This window comes from Ochotona princeps, chromosome 9 (assembly GCF_030435755.1).
Source record: "Ochotona princeps isolate mOchPri1 chromosome 9, mOchPri1.hap1, whole genome shotgun sequence".
Classification (NCBI taxonomy): Eukaryota; Metazoa; Chordata; class Mammalia; order Lagomorpha; family Ochotonidae; genus Ochotona; species Ochotona princeps.
In genome coordinates this window covers 32,742,689-32,766,777 of record NC_080840.1, presented here as the reverse complement: position 1 = coordinate 32,766,777, position 24,089 = coordinate 32,742,689, and the positions used below count along the sequence as shown (strand labels likewise).

The 24,089-nt window shown below is 38.6% G+C and overlaps 1 protein-coding gene across 1 annotated transcript in view; it reads right to left on the bottom strand.

Moving 5' to 3' along the window:
• Positions 1-243: 243 nt before the first annotated feature.
• Positions 244-24,089, bottom strand: part of RGS22 (regulator of G protein signaling 22) — a 107,192-nt gene continuing 83,346 nt past the window's right edge. Inside the window, exons 19-27 of the mRNA XM_012925611.2 lie at positions 22,413-22,571; positions 16,870-16,938; positions 13,676-13,837; positions 8,744-8,923; positions 4,602-4,760; positions 2,537-2,638; positions 1,264-1,357; positions 1,084-1,164; positions 244-335 (exon numbers count right to left, since the gene is read on the bottom strand). Coding sequence (XP_012781065.2) covers positions 313-335; positions 1,084-1,164; positions 1,264-1,357; positions 2,537-2,638; positions 4,602-4,760; positions 8,744-8,923; positions 13,676-13,837; positions 16,870-16,938; positions 22,413-22,571 — 1,029 coding nt within the window. The 3' untranslated portion in view covers positions 244-312. The remainder of the gene's footprint in view (positions 336-1,083; positions 1,165-1,263; positions 1,358-2,536; positions 2,639-4,601; positions 4,761-8,743; positions 8,924-13,675; positions 13,838-16,869; positions 16,939-22,412; positions 22,572-24,089) is intronic.

The following is a 24,089-nucleotide window of genomic DNA, read 5'->3' as shown; positions in this document are numbered from 1 at the left end:
TCGATTTATTCCTAGGATATCTGTCCCACAGCTGCTTGAATATATTTGGTACCCAAATATAGTAAATGTTCAAAGAATATTTGTTGGATGCCTACTTCATATACTTCCTGCAGAACTACAATAAGCAAATATTATAATTTTTCCAATCTAGGCAGTGGTCACTTAATTTTTACATACTTGCATAGCACATATATACACCAGCTTTAACTTTAAAACCATAGAAGTAAAGCAGACCAAACTTCATTAAGATGCGAGGCCTGCTTTAATGCCGACCATAAGAAAAAACAAAGCCACTTGAGTTTCTCACATCGGTTAACTTGCATTTGACAACATTCCTGAAAAAGAAAAACAAATGAAGAAAAGCACAATCATTTATGGAAAATATAAATCCGAAACAACCACAACAAAACCTCACATGGAGTTATCATGAGGATCAAGAGGGTGAACAACTGTATTAGCATATCCTAAATGTTGGAGGTTTGGGGAGGCTGGCCTAGCAGGAACTAGTAGAGTGGTGCATGCATCAGCTAGAGTAAACTGGGGAAGAAAAAAAAGGGCAGGTGTTGGTGCAGGCATTTGGCCTAGAGGTTAAGATGCATGTTGTACTCACATCCCTTGTCAAAGCGCCTAGCCCCCACACTCACCTCTTACTCCTCCCTGTATATTCATATCAGGAACTAGATAGTGGAAGGGCATCAGTTGAATTATTATTTCTTTATATCTATTTTCAGTTCTTTCTTAAATTCCCAATTTAGGAAAACTGAGCTAGACAGCATTCTTTCATACTTTTTTTTTAATGATGGGACCAACAGTTAGAATACGGCAGCAGAATCTACACTGACATGAATCGTGTCATTCTTGGAGAGAGGTGACATTTCGGGGATTATATTGGTCTTCCTCTACAACAGAAAAGAGTAGACAGAGACAGGATAGGGAAACACACACACCCTGTATTTCCCCCAAAATAGGGTCCAGAGAAGTTAGGGAAATTGGTTCCCATTAAATTCCAGATGACCATGTGAGAGAAAGAACTCCAAGAATAAAGCAGAAATAACTGAAGATAGACTCTCGCTGGAAACTCACTCTGGGTGGTGTGGGAAGACAGATTCTTCTTCAAAGACATAGCTGAACCAGTCGACCTAAAATTTGTGAGAGATGGTGATCCTGTATAAAAAATAAGAAAGAAGCACAGTGACAAAGTTCTCAAAAACCAACCTGTGATAGAAGATAAAAAAGCAACCCTGCAAAAAAAAAAAAAATTACCTGCGAACAACTTCTTTTCTAATTCTTCTTGAACTTTAAGAAGAATCCTCTCCTGTTCGAGGGCTTCTATATACTTTGAATAGCACCAGGTTGGCTGACAAAACAATTTTTAAAGTTAATCCTGGCAATGTTTGTCTCAGAAAACAAACTGAAGGTCAGATAGCTTATAACAGCTCCTTCATTTAACCTTTTTATCGAAGTAAAACACAAAAAGAAATGCATATACCATACATTTATGATAATGATTTTCATAAACTGACCTTATCTAACCTTTTAACTGTGTACTACAAATTATTATCAACGCACCTTACTTCGTGTTCATAAGAATATTTATGGGCCAGTATTGTGGCATATGCTAAGTTGCCACTTTGAACACTAGCAGCCTGTAATATCCAGCTAATATTCCTGGGAGGGCAGCAGAAGATGGCTGAAGTATTTGGGCTCTTGTCACCATAAGGGAGATCAAAATAAAATTCCTGGATTCTGGTTTTGGCTTATCCCAGGTCTGGCTGTTAAGACTCTTTGGGATGTGAACCAACAGACGGAAGGTCTTTCTCTTGCTCTGCCTTTCAAATAACTGAGTAAGCAAATAAATAGATAAACACAATTTAAAAAGAATATGATGAAGTAAAGGTATTTTTCTATAGCCTAGACCTAAAATTCCTTCAGTTTTTTTCTTTTTCAAGATTTAGTCACTTGAAAGGCAGAGTGATGAAGAAAAAGATAAAAGCAGAGTAATCTCCCAACAGCTGGCTCATTTCCCAACTGCTCACCACAGGCTGGCTGAAGCCAGGAGCCAGGAATTGCATGAGTCTACCACATAAACTCATAAAATTTTAGGAAACTATTAATGTGCTAATTAAAAACATAAATAAAAACATTAAAACTGTTATGTCAGTTGGCAACCATGCGCTGTCCAATTCTATGACCACTTCAAAGAATGAAGAATTGAGACTGAAGCATTTGACATTCCTCTGCCACCACTTAATTCAGAAATGTAACAAGTTATATATATTCTATTGTCTCTTTTTCAATAAAATGGGCATTTCAACTTCAGCAATTTAAATCGTCTTATGTGTATGAGAAGTTATTAGTTACATTATCCAGGGTCAGCTGCAATTTTGATGTACTCTGAAGGCTCACTGAGAGTCCCTTTCAGTCTCTCCTGGAATTAAACTTACAGTCTCACTTTCAAAGAAATGTATCTACAGGTGCTGCTCTGCTACGTAATGCTCTAGAAGGAAGTGAGATTTGTGTCACCTTATCTGCTTACCTGTCGGCCATATGCTTGCAGGTCTAGGAAAGAGTTGCTGACTGCAGCAGGTGTTTTGACGGTGGATCCTACAGCAATAGCTGCATATTGTTTGGCGCCAACCTGTGATTACATGAAGTGAGATGATTTCAAAACAAATCATGCTATGTCAATGGAAACTTACAGTTGAGAAGTCAACATCGTATCAAGAAACATTTCATAGTAAATGCTAAACATGAGGTTTCGTCAACTTAATGGTGACAATCTACTGCTTGGCTCTTTAATTTTCTTTTTAAGATCTACTTTTTTTTAACTTTTTATTTGAAAATCAGAGAGACAGAGAGACAGACAAAGAAACAGGGAAGAGAGAAGGACAGAGGAAAAGGGACACACACAGAGAAACTGATCTTCCATACTCTGGTTCACTCCCCAGATGGCTCCAACAGTTAAGGGGATATTTACAGACATATTGTTTGCAGTGAAAGATGTCTGAAGACGTAAAAATGGGGGTGGCAGTGATTTCAACAATAAAGAAGTAGTTAAATAGAATCATGTTACTCGTATGATAGAACAGGGCACAAAGAGACTGAATAACATAGGTCTCAGTACAGCAATGCAAGTAGAATTAAAACACATAAAGTTGAGTTTCAGAACAAAGATAGAGAAAGACATGCTGTCTAACATGTGCTGCAGACCCAGTTATGTCCTCACTCTCTGCCCTCCATCAGGTTTACCGGTTGGAGTTCTAACACCATGGGGAGATCTGTGAGAAATGTTTTTGTGGTTTAAGCCATCCAGAATTTGGCTAGTTTGCTATGGCAGCCCCAGAAGACTAATACAATATGATAACATTCATGTACGTTAAAAATATATACAATGTGGTGTTTTGTCTTGTGAATGCACACACATATATGAAGCAATCTTTTTTTCACATTTTACATTTTATTATTACTATTATTATTATTATCATTTTATGATACAGTTCCATAGACTCCTGGTATTTCCCTTATCCCAGCCCCAATTCCCAATATGAAGCAATCTTTAAAAAAAAAAAAAAACTAGAAGAGCTATACACAGAGCATTTAAAGCACCAGTTAATTCCAGTGTCTTAAAATGTCCCAGCCCAACAATCACAATGAATAAATAATGGCTATACCACCAGAAATGTAAACATTGAAAAACAATGTGTTAACCCTAATGGTAATTTTAGTGAACATGGGAATAAATCTTTCAGATAAAAGAGATATTAGATATGGGCAAACTAACTCAATTGAGTGTGGTGCTTTCAATGTATCAATTACTAAAACATTCAATATGAGTGTGACTATTGGTTTTCATAACAAAGCTGGAAAAATTTCTCTCAAACTTCATAGTGACTCATAAGTATAGGAATTATATAGAACGAGGGACTGAAGTTAAAAAGTTTTATTCTATTTGCTGTATCTTATTTAAGAAAAGAAACAAATGAAACAGTAAATTAAATATTTCTTTTCATTGTGCAAATGATTTATTTATCACCTTATTATCTTTTAAATTTCTTTTTTTAAAAAATAGAGTAAGTGTAGACTAGAAAATAAGATGAAATAATTTCCTTGGAAGTAATTACCCCTATTAAATTAAAAGAGACAGAACACTGTGCAGAAAGATAGGTGCGTAGGTGGGTAATAGAATATACCTAGGATATAGTATTGGTTCATTCGTTCATTCCAATTTATCGAATAAACAATGATTAGTAGTTAAGTACAGGCTGGCTGACAGTGCTGAAGAAATAGGGATGACTACGGCATATACTAGCTTTGAGGAACTCAGCCCAGTCAAAATAACACTAGGGATGATACACAGTGTGTTCCACAAGAAAGAGGACTGCAGTGGATAGAAGCCACTGCCTACAGGTTTCAAAGAAGTCTTCAGCTACAAGACCTGTATTCTGAAGAATTCAAAAACAAGCTTTTAAGTAAAGGCTTGAAACCCACTGAAAGCTGAATTCTATAATCTCTATTTTCCCAGCTCATAATCTTCTATAAAATTCACACATATCTCATATTTTTTAAAAGTTGGATTAAACCCAAATTGACTGTTGTCTTACCTTTCCAGATTTTTCGTCTTCTGTAGCTGACACTTTCTTTTTCTGCTTATTATACTCTTGTCTTCTCTCTAAAACACTCATAATTTTTTCATCAGTTAAGTTCTTCCTAAACTCACAGAACTGAGTCCAAAATTTAAACAGAACTCCAAAAATTGTCATCTGTATAAAAAGCAAAGTATGTCTCAAATTACAATTTTATACAAATGTACCGATTTAAACTCTAATTCACCATAATAATGGATTAACTATTCTATCTTTAATATACACCATGTTTCCTCTAACTTATTGTCTCCAGACTTCTTGGTACAGTTAAGCTCAGCATATGCTTATCATCAATGTTTTTTATTACCAATGAGAAAACTCTCTTTTAAAAAATATACTAAATACACTTAAAAGTCACTTTATTCTTCATGTTTCACTAACCAATTGATTGTATTAATAAAGAATCCATTAGGTCTTTTTAAAAAGAAATTTATGTTTTTTTTTATGTTTTCTTTTAAAACATATACTAGTTGATCTGCCAAACACTCTGTTTTATGCAAGTATTCCAAATATTCACAGGAAACCTGTCCCCCTACCCCAAACATACACACACACACACACACACTCTCTCTCTCTTTCTCTCTCTCTTTTCTTTCTTTTAGAGAAAGGAAATACCATTTTGCCTCTGGAAAAGCTCTTAAACAAAGTTGTAGATTTAAGAATAAATCTCAAGTAACTTTTAAATGATATAATCTCCTTTTATGTGAGAGCAAGAAAAGTAACATTTTAAAAACCAGAGTGGTATCCTGGACAAATGCTTTCTATGAGGACACTTTACATTAAGTGATTAATTGTGATGCTTATATAGATAAGAACAGTGACTCTAATTCTCCTGCCAAGTTTTTCCATTAGTTCCAGAATCCTACATTACTTCCAAGAAGGTAAGACTTGCCACATCAGATCAAGTCAAACATCTTAGTGCTAGGAATGGCCTTTACCTAATGCCCTAGAGAAAAATGAACCATCCCATTAGGCTCTAAGCCAACACTTGAGGAGGGCAAAAAGGAATTTCTGAAAACTAAATGCTGCACTGAACAACAAAGTCCAGAATGGGCCATATTTCATTATTCTTCTTTTCAAACATGAATGTTATTAGTAATTCTAAACCTACTTATGTTTTTCTAAAATATAGCTGAGTCAAAAATTCTATAAGGAGTATGAAGGTAAAATCTAATGTTTAGAAATACAGGCATCTAAGAAATTTTCATTTATACTTACTGCTGTTCATTTAATTAAGTAATCTCCTTTCCTGTGTTAGGGGATTATGGCAGATTTTATTTTGGACTTCCTAAACTTAGATACTCCACCAACTATTGACCCTAGTTCTTAGTAAATCACATGATCAGAACACAATAGTGGAAAGCACAAAATTGCTGTTCCTGAAATTTACAATTGAGATTCTGGGTTGATATCTATCATTTATGAAAATTACACTAGGGCCCGGCAGCGTGGCCTAGCGGCTAAAGTCCTCGCCTTGAAAGCCCCGGGATCCCATATGGGCGCCGGTTCTAATCCCGGCAGCTCCACTTCCCATCCAGCTCCCTGCTTGTGGCCTTGGAAAGCAGTTGAGGACGGCCCAATGCATTGGGACACTGCACCCGCGTGGGAGACCCGGAAGAGGTTCCAGGTTCCCGGCTTCGGATCGGCGCGCATCGGCCCGTTGCGGCTCACTTGGGGAGTGAATCATCGGATGGAAGATCTTCCTCTCTGTCTCTCCTCTGTATATATCTGGCTGTAATAAAATGAATAAATCTTTAAAAAAAAAAAAAAAAGAAAATTACACCACACCTCTGGAACCCTAAAGAGTAATCAAACTGTGGGTAAGAAAACATTTCAATATGTACAGAGAGTTACTGCTAGGGTAGACAGTGTTAGGATAATTAGATAATGACAACTTTTAGGCCATTGGGAGTTGGTTTAGAGGGACAGGCAGATGCTATGTTGGCAACAATGCTAACGCAGTAGTTTTTCAGATTCTATTACTTGTTGTGAGTTTCTGATTTGGACTGGCCTGTGGGCGGTAAATCAGTTCACCAGAGCACTTGGGCCAGATGTACTGAGGAGGCTGCAAGGGAGCGACAGACAGAACACAGAGCCCTTGTGCTGCACCAGAGCTACAGTCTAGAGGGTTTCTCTAAGCTGAGCTGCATTTCCTAGAAGCCAGTGGGCTTTCCAAGTCAAGCCATTTGCCTTTCTGAGCAGAGCTGGCTCAGAAAAAAGGCTCTACTGCCTTCAGCCAGAGACTTCCCCAGCCTGAGCTTTCTGCGGGCCAGCCCTCTGCTCATGCTCGCTGTCGTCTTGCAGTCTAATGGTACTGTTCTGCCAGGACAGTGCTCTTCTCATCATTCATGTGTTTCTAAAGTACTCACTTGATGCCAGGCATTTGGACCACAACAATAACCAAGAAACATTCTCTGCCCTCAATCATCCTCTAGTCCAACATGAAAGTTAAAAATTAGAGGAATCACCATTAATCTAGTGTGATAAAGTGCTGGGTCAGTGACAAATGTAAAGGAGAAAAGTTGTTATTGCAGAAGTTCAGGAGGGAAAACAGTAAAGGCCATCTATACAACCTCTAACATGCAGGTAGGAGGATTTCACTCTGGGGCAAGTGGGGGCAAATGGAACATTATGTCAATTTTACTGACACAATCAGTTATACAATTTTTAAAAAAGACTGCAGTGAGCTGGATGGTTGGGGGACAGCGAACAGACAAGAAGTTCTGTAAATGAATGTGATATACTGCAGATCTGAAGGGAGTTCAGCGTGTGGAGTTGGGCAAAACTGAGTAGAAAGACAGGTAACCAAGAGACAAGTGGGTAAGTTCTGATGACTGGCTAGATAAGGGTAAGGAGAGGGAAGAACTAAAAATGCCAATCAGATCTTTGGTTTGTATACCTGACTAGGAAAGGATACCATTCTCTCAGCTTCCTTAGCAAATAAGAGGAAAAAAACAGATGTGGGGTGTGAAGGCCCAAATAAAAATTCCCAAGTTTCAGATACTCCATAGTCCACATTTAAAATACATCTAGGAATATATTTTAGGAAATCAGGTAGAGATTTTAGGATTCCAATGAAACTCACTGGTTGCGATCCCTGGCAATTAAATAGGAACCAACCAGTATCAGCAGCTCCTGACATTTTACTCTTAGGCTCAAGTTCTTTCATAGAATTGGGCAAGCTCTGGTCTCATTTATCAGCAGACTTTGGCTAGGCTAAGTGAGCTTTGAGACCTTTTCATTAATAGATGCTACAATTCTGGCACTGCATTCACTCTCTAGCACATCCTCAATTACTCCTCTGAATTTTTGCCCCTTTAAATGTATAATTTGGAATGTGAGTCCACTTTCTGTTCCACAGAGGACTTAGAACACAGCTGGCTCATGAATGAACGTTGAGGACTGATGGTCTTTTTCCATGCCTAAGGGCAATCATACTCTCAATCTGTTTCATGTCACTTAATTCATGACAAGGCCTTCCTCATTACCCCATTATAATTTATTTTTCTTAATCATTTTTTAGGAACAACATCACTAAAAGGCTTTTCAAAATGCAAATAAATTATGTTCACCAAGTCAATGTTTTCTATTATTTATCCTAAAAAGAAGTAACTTGAGCAGACTAATAGGCATGCCTTTCCTTTCATGAGTTTTGTGTACTTTATGTTGGTTGGGTAGTTAAATTTCTTCTCACTTATTTTATGAGCTATGTGAATATCCAATCTTTGAAAATAGACAAATCTTAGAACATGCATAGTTTATACATTTTTGTGGTAGCAGATTTTAAAAGGGAAATATGAATGGTAAGAAAGGAAGAAGAAATTAGTTGGAGTTTTGTAGGTTAAAAACAAAAATGATAACCACGTAAAGCCAAAGTGTAGAACGTATTTGCTGTATATTGTCATGAGCAAAACAGCACACAGATTACCAGTTTTCTCATATTTCGGTGACCTGCCAAGATTGGTTATATTAAATTTAAAAATCTCAGTATTGATACTACTGAAATTTTGCCAAATATAAATAATGCAAAAACTTTGAAGGGATATCTAAATTGTGAATCTATTTTAAAAGATGCCAAGTCATCTGATACAATCTCTTACCTGGGCCTCTCTAAATACATATGGTCCTAACTCCTTCCTGTGTTCAATAATCTTCTGGGCTTGCTCTACTGGAATGTCAATTTGTAAAGCTGGAGGAATACTGGAATTAATAAAGCAGTTGATTATAGTTGTGATCTTCTTTTGGATCATGAACTCATCACAGTGAGAATGGCACAAATCCTAAATGAGCAGGAGGAATGAAAATAATACATGGTCAACACATTACTAGAAGGATTTACTGAATAGTCTTAACATGTATTTTCATTAATCTGCACATCTTAACTTCAGGTCATGAGGGCTTTGATAAGGATATGTCAAAAAACAAACAAACAAAGCACAGCTTTCCTTTCTCTTGGATTTAAGAAATCTAAGACTTTGACACATGTCCTATGTAAACAGACTATTTAAGCCTGCCCAACGGTTCCCCTATGCAAACGAATTTCTTCAGCATCAACCTAGACTCAATTTACAATCATACAGTGAGTGCCCGCTATGTGCCAGACACTGAGCAGAGCCTCAAGACATAGTCCATGCCCTAAAAGATTCAATCTCCCCTGAAGAAAATACGTGAAAACATGTTACTCCAATTCAAGAGGGTTAATAAATGTTATGACAGAGTTGCACCAAGGGTCAGCCTATGGGTAGATGCCAAGGTTTTCTTGTCCACACCTAAGTTCTAACAGCAAGTTGATTTAAGTTCAGAAAGGCAGGCAGTGTAAGTGGCATGTTGCTGGTGAACAGATGTGTCACTATGTATGTTTTAACCTCTATACTATTTCAGGTATCCCACCACAGTATTCTTTCTATAAATAAAAATTAAAAATGAGTATACAGTGGTGACTCTGCTCCACTTTGATGGCTGCTGTTGTGAAAGACTGACTAGTTTTGGAAGAGTTTAAAATGACATAAACCGAGTCAGGTGCTAGCCAGTTGTTGCCCAGAGTTTGTGCTGCTGTTGTGTACTTTTGCCTTCCTGACGATGACTTCTGCACCCCTCTTCACATGGTTTATTTCCAGCCTTCTGCTTGCTTTTTGTGTCTGCACTACAAGTCTTAGTAGCAAAGATAGAGTTCTTGGATAAAAAAATAATGATATGCGTGAAAATAATCCAGATTTAAAGTTACAGATGTAGAATTACCATTTTCTTTATTTTACTTCGATAAATAAATATCATTTTATTTTTTATTTTGGTAAATAAAGAGGTAACTTGGCTTGAATTATGGTATCTATTAAAGACACTGCTTTATTAATAACTGGGAAGCAAACAAACTTGGAAACGTCTTTTTTATTATATTTTATTTTACCTTATTTTTAATGTTGTCTACATAATTGAGAAAGATACACACTCATGTGAGTCACCTACTAGAGCGGGGAGGGTCAAAGCATGGAGGAAGGAGGGTGGGATAAACATCTTTAATTTTTTTCTTTTTCTTCTGTATCTGTGGAATTGGGGTGGGAGCAAAGGAAAGGGGCTGCTCCTTGCTGCCAAACTACACCAGCATTTAAGGATGGGGGATGGTCACTGGGCATCAGTTCGGAGATCCTGATGTGGAGAAGAATGTTCTGAGGTTATTACTTCAGTAGTCTTGATAGTTCTGAAATACTGTTGGTTTCATTCCTCCAAGGCTAAGAAAATCTTTCCAAGGTCTATTGGTTGTTAAAGTTCACCTCCCAGATACCTGCTACAAGGCTAGCCAGGAGTGTAGTCCAACCTGTTCTGCCCTCTGTGCTCTGAAAAGGCACTCAACATACTCTGTTGTCCTAGATGAGCTACTGATCGCATCCCCGTGTGTATCCAAGCATGCACAGGCATAAGCAACTAAGGAGGACCAGTCCCAGTACATGCATTCCAAGATCAGACCACATATTTTGGTGATTTTCCCTGTGGCCAGAGTTTGAGTCCAGTGGTCTAGCTGGGAAGGCCCCAAAGAAACTTCACTGGGTGACTCCAGAACTGATTCATGTGTGTTCCAACTAGTATGGGGTCCGGTTCAGTCTATCACCTGCATCAACCTATACACATACCAGTGAATGCAGTTGCCTGGTCAGTTCCACCCCTAGTCCTATCTCCCACACAAACTGATGGGCACTGCAGCCTAGTCCACCCAGTCCACCACAAACCCAGCACTCACACATACCAGCAGGAACTTCAGCCTAGTTGGGGAGACCCCACCCAGAATGGGCCCATTCCATTCTGTATCCTATCCAGCTGTCATTTACATCCATGGGTTCTGCAGCTTAGCTCAGTCTAACCCACACCCAGCACACACACATGCTGACAGCTGCTGTTGCCTTGCCCAGCTCGGCCCACTCCAAGACTTGGCTCTCATGCTCACCAATTGGAGCTACATAATCTCCCAATAGGAGAGTTCCCAAGCTCCCCTACCAGGCCTACTCCCAGAACCAGATCTCAAGCATACCGGTGGGTAGTAGGCCCCTGCCCAGCACAATCCACCCCAAGTCCTGACCTTTGCATGTGCTAGCAGGTGCTACAGTCTGGCCCACCCCTGCACCCAATTCCTGGGTGTGCCTGTGGATGTTGCAGTCTGGGTCAGCCTGGCCTGCGGCCAAACCCCAGTTCCATGTCAGTAAACTGGTGGTAATGTCTAGCTCAGCCCATTACCACCCCCAGCTGTTGCACAAACCAGTGGATACTGCAGAATCACAGGGGTAAACCCACAAATTCACTACAGGATCTTTCCCCAAACCTGGTTCTTCATGTTCTGGTTGGTCATCCCCTGCCCTGACACTCACTGGTGGATAACGGGGCCTATGTGGTGGCAGATGGTGGGCAATACTGCCTCGCCTAGCCAAGGTCTCCCACACAGTTGGGGCCACTGGTCTTATTCAGCCATTCCCTCCAGTTTCCCCTCTCTAATTCACCCGGTCTCAACTCCCTTATTAACCTGTGAGTGCAGTGGCCTAGTCCATGGAAGACCCCAGAAGTCATTCCATATCTATAAAGTACTTCCTTAGTGGCCTCCACTCTCTAACATCCCTAAAACCCTTTCCCAGAAAATCCACAGCCCCTCCACTGGCTCAGGTCCCAGGGTTGTCCTCCCATGGCACCCATTGGCTCTCTCTCACATATCTAAAAATAGGCAACTATGCTGCCACACTGGTTAGTTAACACAAATTTGGAAACTTCTCACTCCAGGCCAGAAATAAGCAACCATTTATTAAATATCTAGTATATGCTGGGCATTATATTAGCAGTCTTACAAATACTATTAAAATAATCTCATTCTCATCATGTAAAACATTTTGTAGTTTAGATGTGAAGAAAGTTTCATATAAATCTCACACTATGAAACAGGAAGCACTTCTTATTCAATTTAGCATCACCTCAGAAAAAGCCCATTTATACCAGCTGTGTTTGGTGTTACTAAATATACATTTTTACCATTATTAATAGGATTATCATATATAACTATTTGGAGAACCTCATTTACAATTCTGGAAATATAAGCTTGTGAAGCAAAAACATTCATGAACTTAGACAGTTTTGTTTTGGAGTGAAGAGATATAATCCTAACAGAGTTTTTTTTTTTCCTAATTGTTCTGCCCTAGTTAGCCTCGTTAACTCCTACCTATCAGTAAGGTCTCTGCCCCAGTGTATTTTGCACTCATAAGCTTTCTGTGATCTCCTCAAGCCTGAAGAGATGTCCCTGTAGGTACTCCCCTACCGTCTGTGCTCTCTCCATCTTGGCACCAATCACAGTCTTGTGACTTGCATGTCTATTGCTCGTGTGTTCCTCCCACACCACTGCAGGCTATAACAGGGGACCCTGTTTGGATCACAGTCACCTCCTCAGGAGTGAGCCTTGTCTTTCAGAGTTGCTGAATGAACACAAGCGGATGAAAAGCACCAGGACAATATTGGCCAGGCAGCAAACTCTTAAGGGGAGTAAACCATGGAAGATGCCTTAAGACTCAGCCAGGTGGGATGCTCTACATGTGGCAAACTCACTTAAGACCCAGAGCAAATAGCACCACTTTGGCTGAGGCCTCCTCAGCCTTCTGTTAATCTCACCCCTATGATTCTATGATTCCCAACTCTGCAAAAAAAAACACCTAGGTGGCATTGGAATCAGAATGAATGTTACTGCATAACATTTGTTTTCCTGGATGCCTTCCTTCCTGAGGGAGGGCAATGTGCTGTATTCACAGTTTGATTCCAGCATAAAGCCTGGAACATCAGCTATTCCATAAATGCTTGTTGGATGAGCAAATAGACTCCTATAGCATATGCTTCAGTTGCACAGCATATTTTAACGATATAGCTAACAAGTATTTTAAGTCCTTTGTGTTATTTTGTGGAAAAGATATTAAAATGGCGCTTAAGGGCAGCTTTGAATGAGAAACAATCACCCAAGTAGGGAGTCCCAACCTTGCTTTTGATTCCAGTTCCCTGCCAAGGAGCAGCCTGGGAGACAGAAGCTCCAGGACTTGGATCCCTAGCACCCCTACGGGAAACGTGGTTTGAGTTCTAGGCTCCTGGCTTCAGAATGGCCCAGCTCATCTTGCCGTACACATTTGGGAAGTGAACCAACAGATGGAAGATCTCTTTCTGCCTTTTAAAGAAAATGAAAATACACACGTAACTTTTAAAGTATTTCCCAAATCATCTTTCTCAATCTGTTGGTTTATTTATGTAAAAATCTAATATCTTCGATTACTATTACTATAAACATGACTGAGGAGAATTCTTATACAATATTCGTTATAGGTATATACCAAATATCTTTCATATTCTTCCCTTAAATATTAAACACATCTAAACACTGCACAATGTGTATGGTATAAAGAAGAATGCAATACTGGAATTTCTTATACAAATCTTATTCATAAATGTATAGTTAAGGATTAATATTGTTTAATGCATGTCCTTTTCAAATTGAGAGGCGATTTCCCCCAGCTTTAATACAGTACCTTAAATTTTTGCACTTCTTGCCAAAAAAGTACCCCATTTTCCAGTAAGTCTCCTTTCAGAGCCACAAAATGTTGAAATTGCTTTGCAGTCACTGGATTCAATAATGCTTTACGGAAAGCAATGATTTCACAAGATGAGGATATCCACTTGCTCTCCACAGGCTATCCAAGACAGAGAACACATAACATCAGTATGCTCTCACAAGTAATAATAAAACCACTCACTCTTGGGGAGTGGGTAAGGGAAATCCCAGGGCCTAGGAAACTGTGACATAAAATAATAGTAATAGTAATAAATACTGTTACAAAAAATAATAAAGTCACTCAGTAAGGACTAACAATTGCCAGTTTCTATCATCATTAACATTAGCTGTTAGAATTTGTGGGATGGATACAACAGATTTTGGTAACTTTCCCTACCGTATTTATCCTCCTTTTATCTTCTTTTCATTTTTATGGCATCATTTTTTTTTAAATAAAAGTAGAGAGAAAAAGAAATGACTAGTCAATTTAGAACAAATCAATGCATTACATAAGAAGGTTAACAGTCAATGTCAATCAGTGGACTCTGCACCAGCCTCATCATACCTGGACTGTTGCTGATGATATGTTGGAGCTTCTAATTGATCGAGGTGACGCTCTGCTGGCTCTGCCTACAAACCTGAGAGAGCCTCCCTAAGAGGCCGTTGAACTTGAACTGGACAAGTGGGATGCTGGACTCTGTATGGTGTAAACTTTTAATTAGGGAATCTCAACGGAACTTGAGCTTTGGTTATGCATCAAGGTGAAGGAATTCATGATGGGGGAAGGGTTTGGGGTGAAGGGGGGGGAATCCCAGTACCTATGAAATTGTGTCATGTAATGCAATGTAATTAATGAATAAATAAATATTAAAAAAAAAGAAGGTTAACAGTCACTACAGTTTGGATTTGTGGGAAAAACTACTTCTCTTAGTGTATAGAACAAGTTGTCTGCTTAACCTGAACATATAGTTTATAATGTCATCATCAGATTTTATATTATTTTGAATATGGGAAGTATAAAATATGTATTTTGTATTATTACATATTTTATATATTTAACTTTCCTGCCCTTTAAAAAGTAAAAGCAGTTTTTCAGACAAAAAATCATATCTAATTCTATGATGTAAATAATTTCAGAGGGCCCAGTGCCGTGGCCTAGTGGCTAAAGCCCTCACCTTGCATAGGCCGGGATTCCATATAGGTGCTGGTTCTAATCCCGGCAATCCTGCTTCCCATTCAGCTCCCTGCTGGTGGCCTGGGAAAGCAGTAGAGGACGGCCCAAAGCCTTGGGACCCTGCACCCATGTGGAAGTCCTGGAAGAGGCTCCAGGCTAATGGCTTCAGATCGGCTCAGCTCTGGCCATTGGGGTTACTTGGGGAGTGAATCAGCAGACGGAAGGCCTTCCTTTCTGTCTCTCTTCTCTGTATATCTGACTTTCCAATAAAAAGACAAATCTTTAAAAAAAATAATTTTAGATTAAGTAAAGAAAATTTATTTAGGGCTTCACTATAGCTATATTCTAGAAAGATTTTCATGTGAGACATTAAGTGGTTAATTTACCAAAATCTATGATTTTATAAATATTAAAAATTAACAAATTTAAAAATAATAAAAATTCCTCTGAGGATTTACTTAGCCTAACATAAAAATAAGTAGTACCCAAGGTACTTTAACAATGCCTAAAGATATTTTAGTCTTACTTTATATTTTCATGATTTTAAAATAAAATATATTCACTTTTTTATTTTGAATACTTAAAATCACACACACAACCCTGTGTAGACTCTTAAGATTAAAAAAACATAAGAAATGAATTTTTCTGAAATTACTGAATATATTTTAATTTCATTAAGGGCCCTCTTGCTGCTGACTTTATATACAATCATGCAAACAAGCATCATTCAAAGGCAATATTTTAGGTGGGCTTATGAATGATAACAATAATTAAAACACAGGAAAAATATCTATTTTTGACAATGTGTAAAATTAATCCCTTAAATCCCATGATTATTCATTCATGGAAATGATTGACACGTCATCTAAAAATGAGCAGCTGATTGTGCCCTTTACACAGATGGGCTTTCTGGATGGAATCTGACTGCAAAGTGACAAGTGAAGGCAACCTTAGGCAACCCGAGGTGAAGGGGGATGCTACTCATCCCGGAAAGCCAACAGCTGTCTATCACCATGCTAGTTAGGCACATGTCAGACTCTCGGGACAAAACATTGAGACCCTCAACATATGGTACACATTAAAGTTAGAGCCCTATAAATAGGATCCACCATGTGTAAGGAATGCTTGTTTAAAAGTACACTCAACAACTAATGCTTTAAGATCTACTTTTTCAGATAGTAAAAGTTAGTAACTAAACTAAAACCTGGCATTTAAAGAGAAAATAGTACATGAGAAACAACATATAACCCCATTCTATTTAGTATCAATTAAAAGTTTAGCAAAAGATAAACACAGATAAACACTGGAAAAGTATATTTCCTTTCAAGAGCATTTTAACAGATAAATACACTCCTACAGCATTCAAAAACATTTCCATCTTTGTTGGTTAGCTTGCAGGGGTCACCTCTCTGCTTTGATATTCTTTCATCACCTGAAGAAGGGTATGGAAACTTGAATTTGTAGGTTCCTAAAGAAGATTATGTTGGTCACATTTGGTAAGAAGCAAAATAGGCAGTTACAGGTTGAGGGGTCAGATGCCTGTGGCTTTAATAATCATCTAAATGACAGTAATCTTTATTGATGCTAAATCAAAACTCTACAAAAAGGGGACAATGTAGTAGGAAGATTAATTTGCTCGTTCTGCTATTCATTCTTGACTGTATAATCCACTCTCAATAATAAACTATGCTATGCTAGAATAGGCAGTTTATCTCAATAAACCTACCACAAGCCAAGTTACACACACACACACACATCTATAACGGTCAATCATGCACTTTGAGGTTGAGCAAATACTTCTTCACTTAGTTCTGAAAGAGTCACACTTTCAACCCAATTCATTTGCTAATCAAAAAAAAACAAAACTGATGTTCAGTTTATGGTTTAGAAGACTGTGTCTGCAGTGCTTTGCCAGAAGAAAGTTTTGGCAAAAGAAGGAGTAGGAAAAATACTTTGACAATAAAGTTTATAAAAGAAGAGTATAACAATTTACTTGCCTTCCAGACCCCAATCTTCCTTTCATGCTTCTGTAGTAAAAGCTCTTCTGCTATGTCTTTCATCTGTATCTAAAAGCAAAAGCAATCTTTTACTCCATTTATTCATAATGGTTATAGTTTTAAATCCTTTTCTCATTTAATAGCTTTTTTTAAAATTATTTATTATTTAACTTCATTAATTACATTGTATTATGTGACACAGTTACATAGATACTTGGGTTCTCCCCACCCCTCCCCAAACCCTCCCACCATGGTGGATTCCTCCACCTTGTTGCATAACCACAGCTCAAGTTCAGTTGAGATTTCCCCCATTGCAAGTGTATACCAAACATAGAGTCCAACATCTTATTGTCCAGTCAAGTTCAACGTCTTCTTAGGTATACCCTCTCTGGTCTGAAGACAGAGCCAGCAGAGTACCATCCCAGTCAATTGAAAGCTCCAACATACCATCAGCAAAAATTTACATCATTATGGAATTAATTGACATAGTAATGAGTAACCAATATGTTAAAAGTAAATGCGAGTTCCCAGCCACCTTCTGTGACCACCTCACCTATACTTCAATTTTAGTTTATACACAACATATAACATTCAAAACATAACATGTTATACATAACATCATATCATCTTAAATTAAGGCAAACATGTGGTATTTAACCTTTTGGGATTGGCTCATTTCCCTTAGCATTATGGTTTCCAGTTTGGCCCATTTGGCCACAAAGAACTGCATTTTGTTTTTTTTAATAGCTGAGTAGTATTCCATGGAGTAGATGAACCATAGCTTTCTTATCCAATCCTCTGTTGATGGGCATTTTGGTTGCTTCCATGTTTTTGCAATTACTGATTGTGCTGCTATGAGCATAGGAGTGCATGTTGGTTTCTCATAAAACAAGTGTTCTGGATATATTCCTAGGAGTGTTATTGCTGGATCATATGGTATGTTGAATTTGAGTTGTTTGAATATTTTCCATACTGATTTCCATAGAGGCTGTACCAGCCTGCAGCCCCACCAGCAGTGGAGTAGGGATCCCTTTTCCCCGCAACCTCACCAACAAGTGTTGTTGGTGCTTGTATTCATGTGGGCCAGTCTTACTGGCGTTAGGTGGTACCTCATTGATGTTTTAATTTGGATTTCCCTTATTGCCAGGGAACTTGAGCATTTTTTCATATGTTTATTTGCCATTTGGGTTTGTTCCTTTGTACAAGAGTTTGGTAGAGTGGCAGGGTACAAAATTAATGAACAAAAATCAACAGCCATAGTGTATGAGAACAGCCCCAAGATGGAAAAAGACTTAACCAGCAAGATACCATTCAAAATAACAGAGAAAAGTATGAAATATCTGGGAATAAATCTAACCAAAAATGTAGGAGACTTATTTGAAGAAAACTACAAACTACTTAAAAAAGAAATTGAACAAGACCTCAAAAGATGGAGTAACATCCCATGCTCCTGGATAGGTAAAATCAATATCATTAAAATGTCTATACTGCCAAAAGCAATATATACATTCAACGCAATCCCAATCAAATTGCCCAAAACATTCTTCATGGAACTGGAAACAATGATCCAAAGGTTCATCTGGAAGCACAAAAAACCACGGATAGCTAGAACCATCCTGAAGAACAGGAAGTTAGCAGGGGGAATCACAGTTCCGCACCTCTGGACATACTATAGGGCAGTGGTTATCAAAACAGCGTGGTACTGGCACAAAGATAGAGAGGAAGATCAATGGAGCAGAATAGAAACACCAGAAGGAAACCCACACAGATACAGCCAAATAATCTTTGACAAAAAGACAAACGACAATCCAGGCAAATGGGAAGGTCTGTTCAATAAATGCTGTTGGGACAACTGGTTAATAGCCTGCAGAAACAAAAAAATAGATCCACATCTCTCACCATACACTAAGATCAGATCTAAATGGATAACAGATCTAAACCTACATCCAGAAACCTTCAAACTTTTGGAAGAAAATGTTGGAAACACACTGGAACACTTAGGGGTAGGCCCTCACTTCCTAAAAAAGACTCCAAATGCAGTAGAAATCGAGACCAAAATAAACAATTGGGACCTCATCAAACTAAGAAGCTTCTGTACAGCTAGAGAAACAATCAACAAAGTAAAAAGGCAACCCACAGAATGGGAGAAGATCTTCGCACACGACATAGGTGATAGAGGGCTGATCTCCAGAATATACAAAGAGCTACAAAACAACCAAAATGTCAAAACAAACAAGCCACTCAAGAAATGGGCACGGGAAATGGGCAAACATTTAATAGCTTTTAAAAATGAGGTGGGGCGAGCCCTTGCCACAGTGCTTTAAGTCACATTAGGGTCATTTGCACCCACTATCAAAGTGCTGGAGATTCGACCCCCCCAACTCTGCTCCCCACCCCAGCTTCTTGCTAATGCACACCCCGGCGACAGCGGTTGGTAGGTGCTGCAAGCAGCTGGGCCCCTGCTATCCTGTGAGGAATCCTGGATCCTGGGCTGGCCTCCTGGGGGTCAAGGTGGCCCAGTTTCAGCTGATATGCACATTTGGGAGGTGAACCAGTGGAGGGGGGAGATCTGTGAGCCTATTTCTCCCTGTCATCTCTGTGCCTTTCAAGCTAATTAGATAGATAGATAGATAGATAGATAGATAGACAGACAGACAGATAGACAGACAGAAATTCTAATGAGGTAAAAGTTAGCATCAATAAGAGAGAGTGTAGCTAAGGAGAAAGAAGAAAGATCAGACACAGAACTGGAAGCTCTGTAGTCAGGTGTGTGGGTGAGTGACTCAAATTCTCAGTTTCCTTATCTGTAAAATTGAAGCAATGCCTGTGTTGCCCCAAATTCAAAAGCTAGTTCCCCTTTAGCTCACATGGAAAGCAAAGTTCAACAGAGAGCTATGATTTCACAGATTCTTGTGTTATTTTGCGGCCATATGCTATAACAAGTCAACACAGAGGGTAATACACTAAAGCCAGCCACTAGGATTCTCGAGTGCTGTAGTTGCATACTCAACCAAATATAGACCAAAAATACATTTAGGAAACAAATTGTTTGTTGTAAATACTTACAGACCTTTATTCTTGTCATTATCCTCTAAGCAATATGGCCTAACGATGTTTTACATGGCACTTATATGGTATTAAGTATTATAAGCAATCTAGAGAGGTTTTTAAGTACTCCTACATGGGAAGATGTGAACAGGATATATGCAAATGCCAGAGCATCTTACAAAGTGGACTTCAGCATGTACAAATTTTGCTATGTGTAGAGGATGGACCTAGAACCTGGGCTCCTTGGATGCTGAGGGATAACTGCGTTTCGGGAGTTACTGCTTATTTGGAACCTCTTACCTTTATTCCTGCCAGATCTGGGCCCTGTGTTCCCACTTCAGAACAGCTCCTGAGAGCCAAGGACCAGAGTCACTGGGGTCAAATCGAACATCCACAACCAAGAGTAAAGATCTGCGAATTCTCTCAGACATCTTTCCTAAAGCTTGGGTGTCAACTCTTTCTCTGACAAGGGTGTGAAATGCCCCCAGCACAGCTTTAGAATAAATCCTCGTTCTTCCATTTTGCCTGTGGCTTAAGATTGCCAGAACCAGTTTATTTTGCTGGCCACCCAAAGAATGCTGAGGAAATTACTGTAAGGTATAATAAAAATGACTGTGGCAAACATAACCAGAAATGTGGGAAATAATAGTAGGGAGTCAATTATCTTTTTTTTTTCTTAACTTGGATTTGGACAGGGAACTGGAGTTATGCCAAAGAAAGGTAATAGGGAAATTTGAGTTTTCCCAGAGCTTATTTCCAAGAACTTTGTGCCAAAGTCCAATTGGCTCTTCTCCATCCTACAAAAGCAGGGTTCTGTGTTGGCCTGTGTTCTCCTCACATACAGTGCTTGTTCAGAAGACGGAGGAAATTCACAAGACAAGTAGGCCTCCAAGTCTATGACACACTGGACACAAAACAAGGGGAAGCTTCTCAAGTTCTTGGTCAGTATAGTGGAATGTGTGTTTGTATAATGGAGTCCAAAATTACATGTCTTCTGACCCTTGCTCATTTTGGTAAAGATCGGGTCTGCCTGTTCTCAGGCATGCTAATGACATTTGAATTACTAAAGTAATATTTCCTTCATGTAAAAAATTTTAAAAAGAAAACCCACAAATCCACTTTACAATGTAAAAAAATCCTTTGTATGTGCCAAACCCATTCCCAGGAGACAGATTCTATTATATTTCTTTTCTTAAATACAAACATAGAGATGTATAAGCAGAGAGAAGGAAGGACGAGCAGATATGGAAGTGGGTAGACAGACAGATATGCCTCTGTGAGAGACATAAATAGTGGGATTATTTTCCATCCATTGACCTGCATCCTGCTTGTTTAGCTCAATAAATAAAATCTCATGTAAGTACATATGGAAATTTCATCTTTATATTTTAATCTTTTATATGAAAATCTACATGGTTTTCTATAGTTCGGAATAATTACTTCTTTATTCCCCCATATTATATACAATGAATGTCCTTGTGTATGATAGGCAATTTGTATCAATACTTAATAATATTAACAATGACAACCATTTTTATTACATAACATCTGAGTAATGTGTACAAGAAATTAAAACATTAATTTAATTCCATTTTCACAACAAACAGCAATATTATTAATATTTTTAAATTTTGAAAATTTATGAAACTCATATATGGTATAATTAATATGTGGCAGTTGTGACACTAAAATTTGAAAAGTTTGACTCCATGCTATTCTTCAAAAAAAAAATTAAAGGTTAATTTTACATCTTTTAAAGGAAAAGCAACAGAGAGAGAGAGATGGAATGACAAATGAACCTTCCACCTGAATGTAAACTCCCCAGATGGCCACAGTAGCCAGGTCTGGCCCAGGCAGAAGCCAGGAGCTTCATCCAGGTTTAGTGTAGGAGTGGCAGATACCCAAGCACGTGGGCACTGTTTTCACAGGAGCATTAGCAGAAGGTGGAAGGGAAGTGGAACAGTTAAGACAAGAACCAGTGCTCTAGTATGGGATGCCAGCATTGCAGACAAATGCAGTCTTAACTGCTACAACACATCATTAGCCCCATGCTTTTGTTTTTAAAGAGTGACAGACAGAAAGATGGAGACAGAGAGACTGAGAAATATCCTCCAACAATCAGCTTACACTCCCCTCCAATGAGTGCAACAGCCAGGTCTTGATCAGGCCAAGGCGAGGAACCCAGAAATCTATCCTGGTCTCCCACATGAGTGGCAGGAGACTACATATTTGGTCTATCTTCTACTACCTTCCCAGGTACGTGAGCAGGAAGCTGAACTGGAAGCAGAGCATGTGGGACTTGAACGGGCACCTCAATATAGACACAGGTATCAGAAGCAGTGACTTAATCCACTATGCTACAATGTTGGCTACTGACTCCAGGCTTTTAACTACTATTCATCAAAGTACAAAGGCTGAGTCAACAGGTACTCACAATTGAACTTTGATAGATACTGCCAATTGTTACATCCTAAAGATTATAGCAGCTTACATACCTTTATCTTTTGACGTGCGGCAAACTGCTCACTTGCAAGAAACAATGGCAACCACACATTTTCTAGCCTATTCAGGACATGCTTCTGAATTTCAACCAAGACAGATGCATCAAGCTGGTCATGGAGAAGCCTCCCCCAGCCGCCACTTAGACGCATTATCTTGAAAAAAAGGGGTGGGGGACAGAAACAGAAATGAGCTTTGTTAAAGAAGCACTAACAGTCACTAATTTGTTAATTCACTCCAAACCATTTGCTGTACATAAGACAGGTGCCACAATTTTCATTTTCTGCAAAATGTCTTCTAGCTATCTCACATATGAAGACATTAAACAGAGAATCATGGCTTACATGGTAGCTTTTTGTGTGTGATTTTGCTTCTGTAGGATATATGGAAAAGAACACAAGAGAGGGATATTTATCCTGCATGACCACAGTAATGACATTTTTCCTGCCATTGATTCTGTTTCTTCCACTGAAATAGGAGGGCACTAGTTTCTTATTTTTTTAAGTTCTCCTCTAGATCCAATATTGTTAAAGAGTCTGTGATTCTAATCAAAATAATGTGTCTGGAAAAGTACATTATTTTATAAAGGAGGGGAAATGAGGCATTTATGAACTAATGAACTAAGAGACAATCTTGGTGGTGGCAGATGACAGTCGTAGCAGCCACAGGGGGCTGCTCCCAAAACCAGGATGCAGAGAGGAGTCATGTTTTCAGATAATACTCATGAACTTGCACAACAGGTAGCACCACTTAAAAGACGCCATTTCTTTATGGCTCAATCTTCCTTCTGCATAATAACTGGCCTCAAGATGCTGGTGGTTGTTTCCTGCTAGGAACTGTTCTATTCTCTACCTGTTGTGTGTGGACATCACTCAAAATTTCTGGATTGCTCACTGGACAACCACTTTCTTAGTCCTCCTTTGATCAATGACATTAATAAATACTACTGAAAATAATCACTTTGTATAAAAACAAAAGAACCCCTCTTCTTTGCTCTATTTTGACAATTATAATTTACAATAAAAGGATTCCCAATGAAACAAATATGCCTTGACAACATAATGCTAGATTTCCTACCTTTGCCTATACTTACAATGTCATGATATATACATGTGAAGAGCAAAATGCTAAACTTGTGAATGTTACTAAAGGGTTATATTACTGTGATAATATGGGAGGAAATGGTGGGAGAGGAAAAAGAAATATTGCTTTTGTTAAGAAAAAATCATACTGCTACTAAAATAGCAGCCTGAAGTTAGGACTAACATGATCATCATAAAAATAAATGTGGTACAAACATCCTTAAGTGAAAACCAAGTAGATAATAAAAGCAAAGAACATGCATAAGGGTCAAAGAACAAAGTTCCTGGCAGTAGGCACAAGTGTCACTTTGATAGTGATGCTGGCTTTCACAGTCGCTGCATGTTGGATCTCCTCTGGAGGATTCACACAGTAGCATCAGATACCATGGAACCTCACACAATGCAGCACAAACCAAACAGGGAACAAATGCTCCCCATGTGTTTAGTTCACACTTGTGTTTACTGAGATACACAACCACTTGTGCTAATGTATTCCAGATTCATATCTCAGGGACCCAACAGCAAGGCAGTTTTGTCTAAAGTTGCTTAATTTGAGTAATTCTTTTCTTACTCCCAAAGACTCAAAGACTC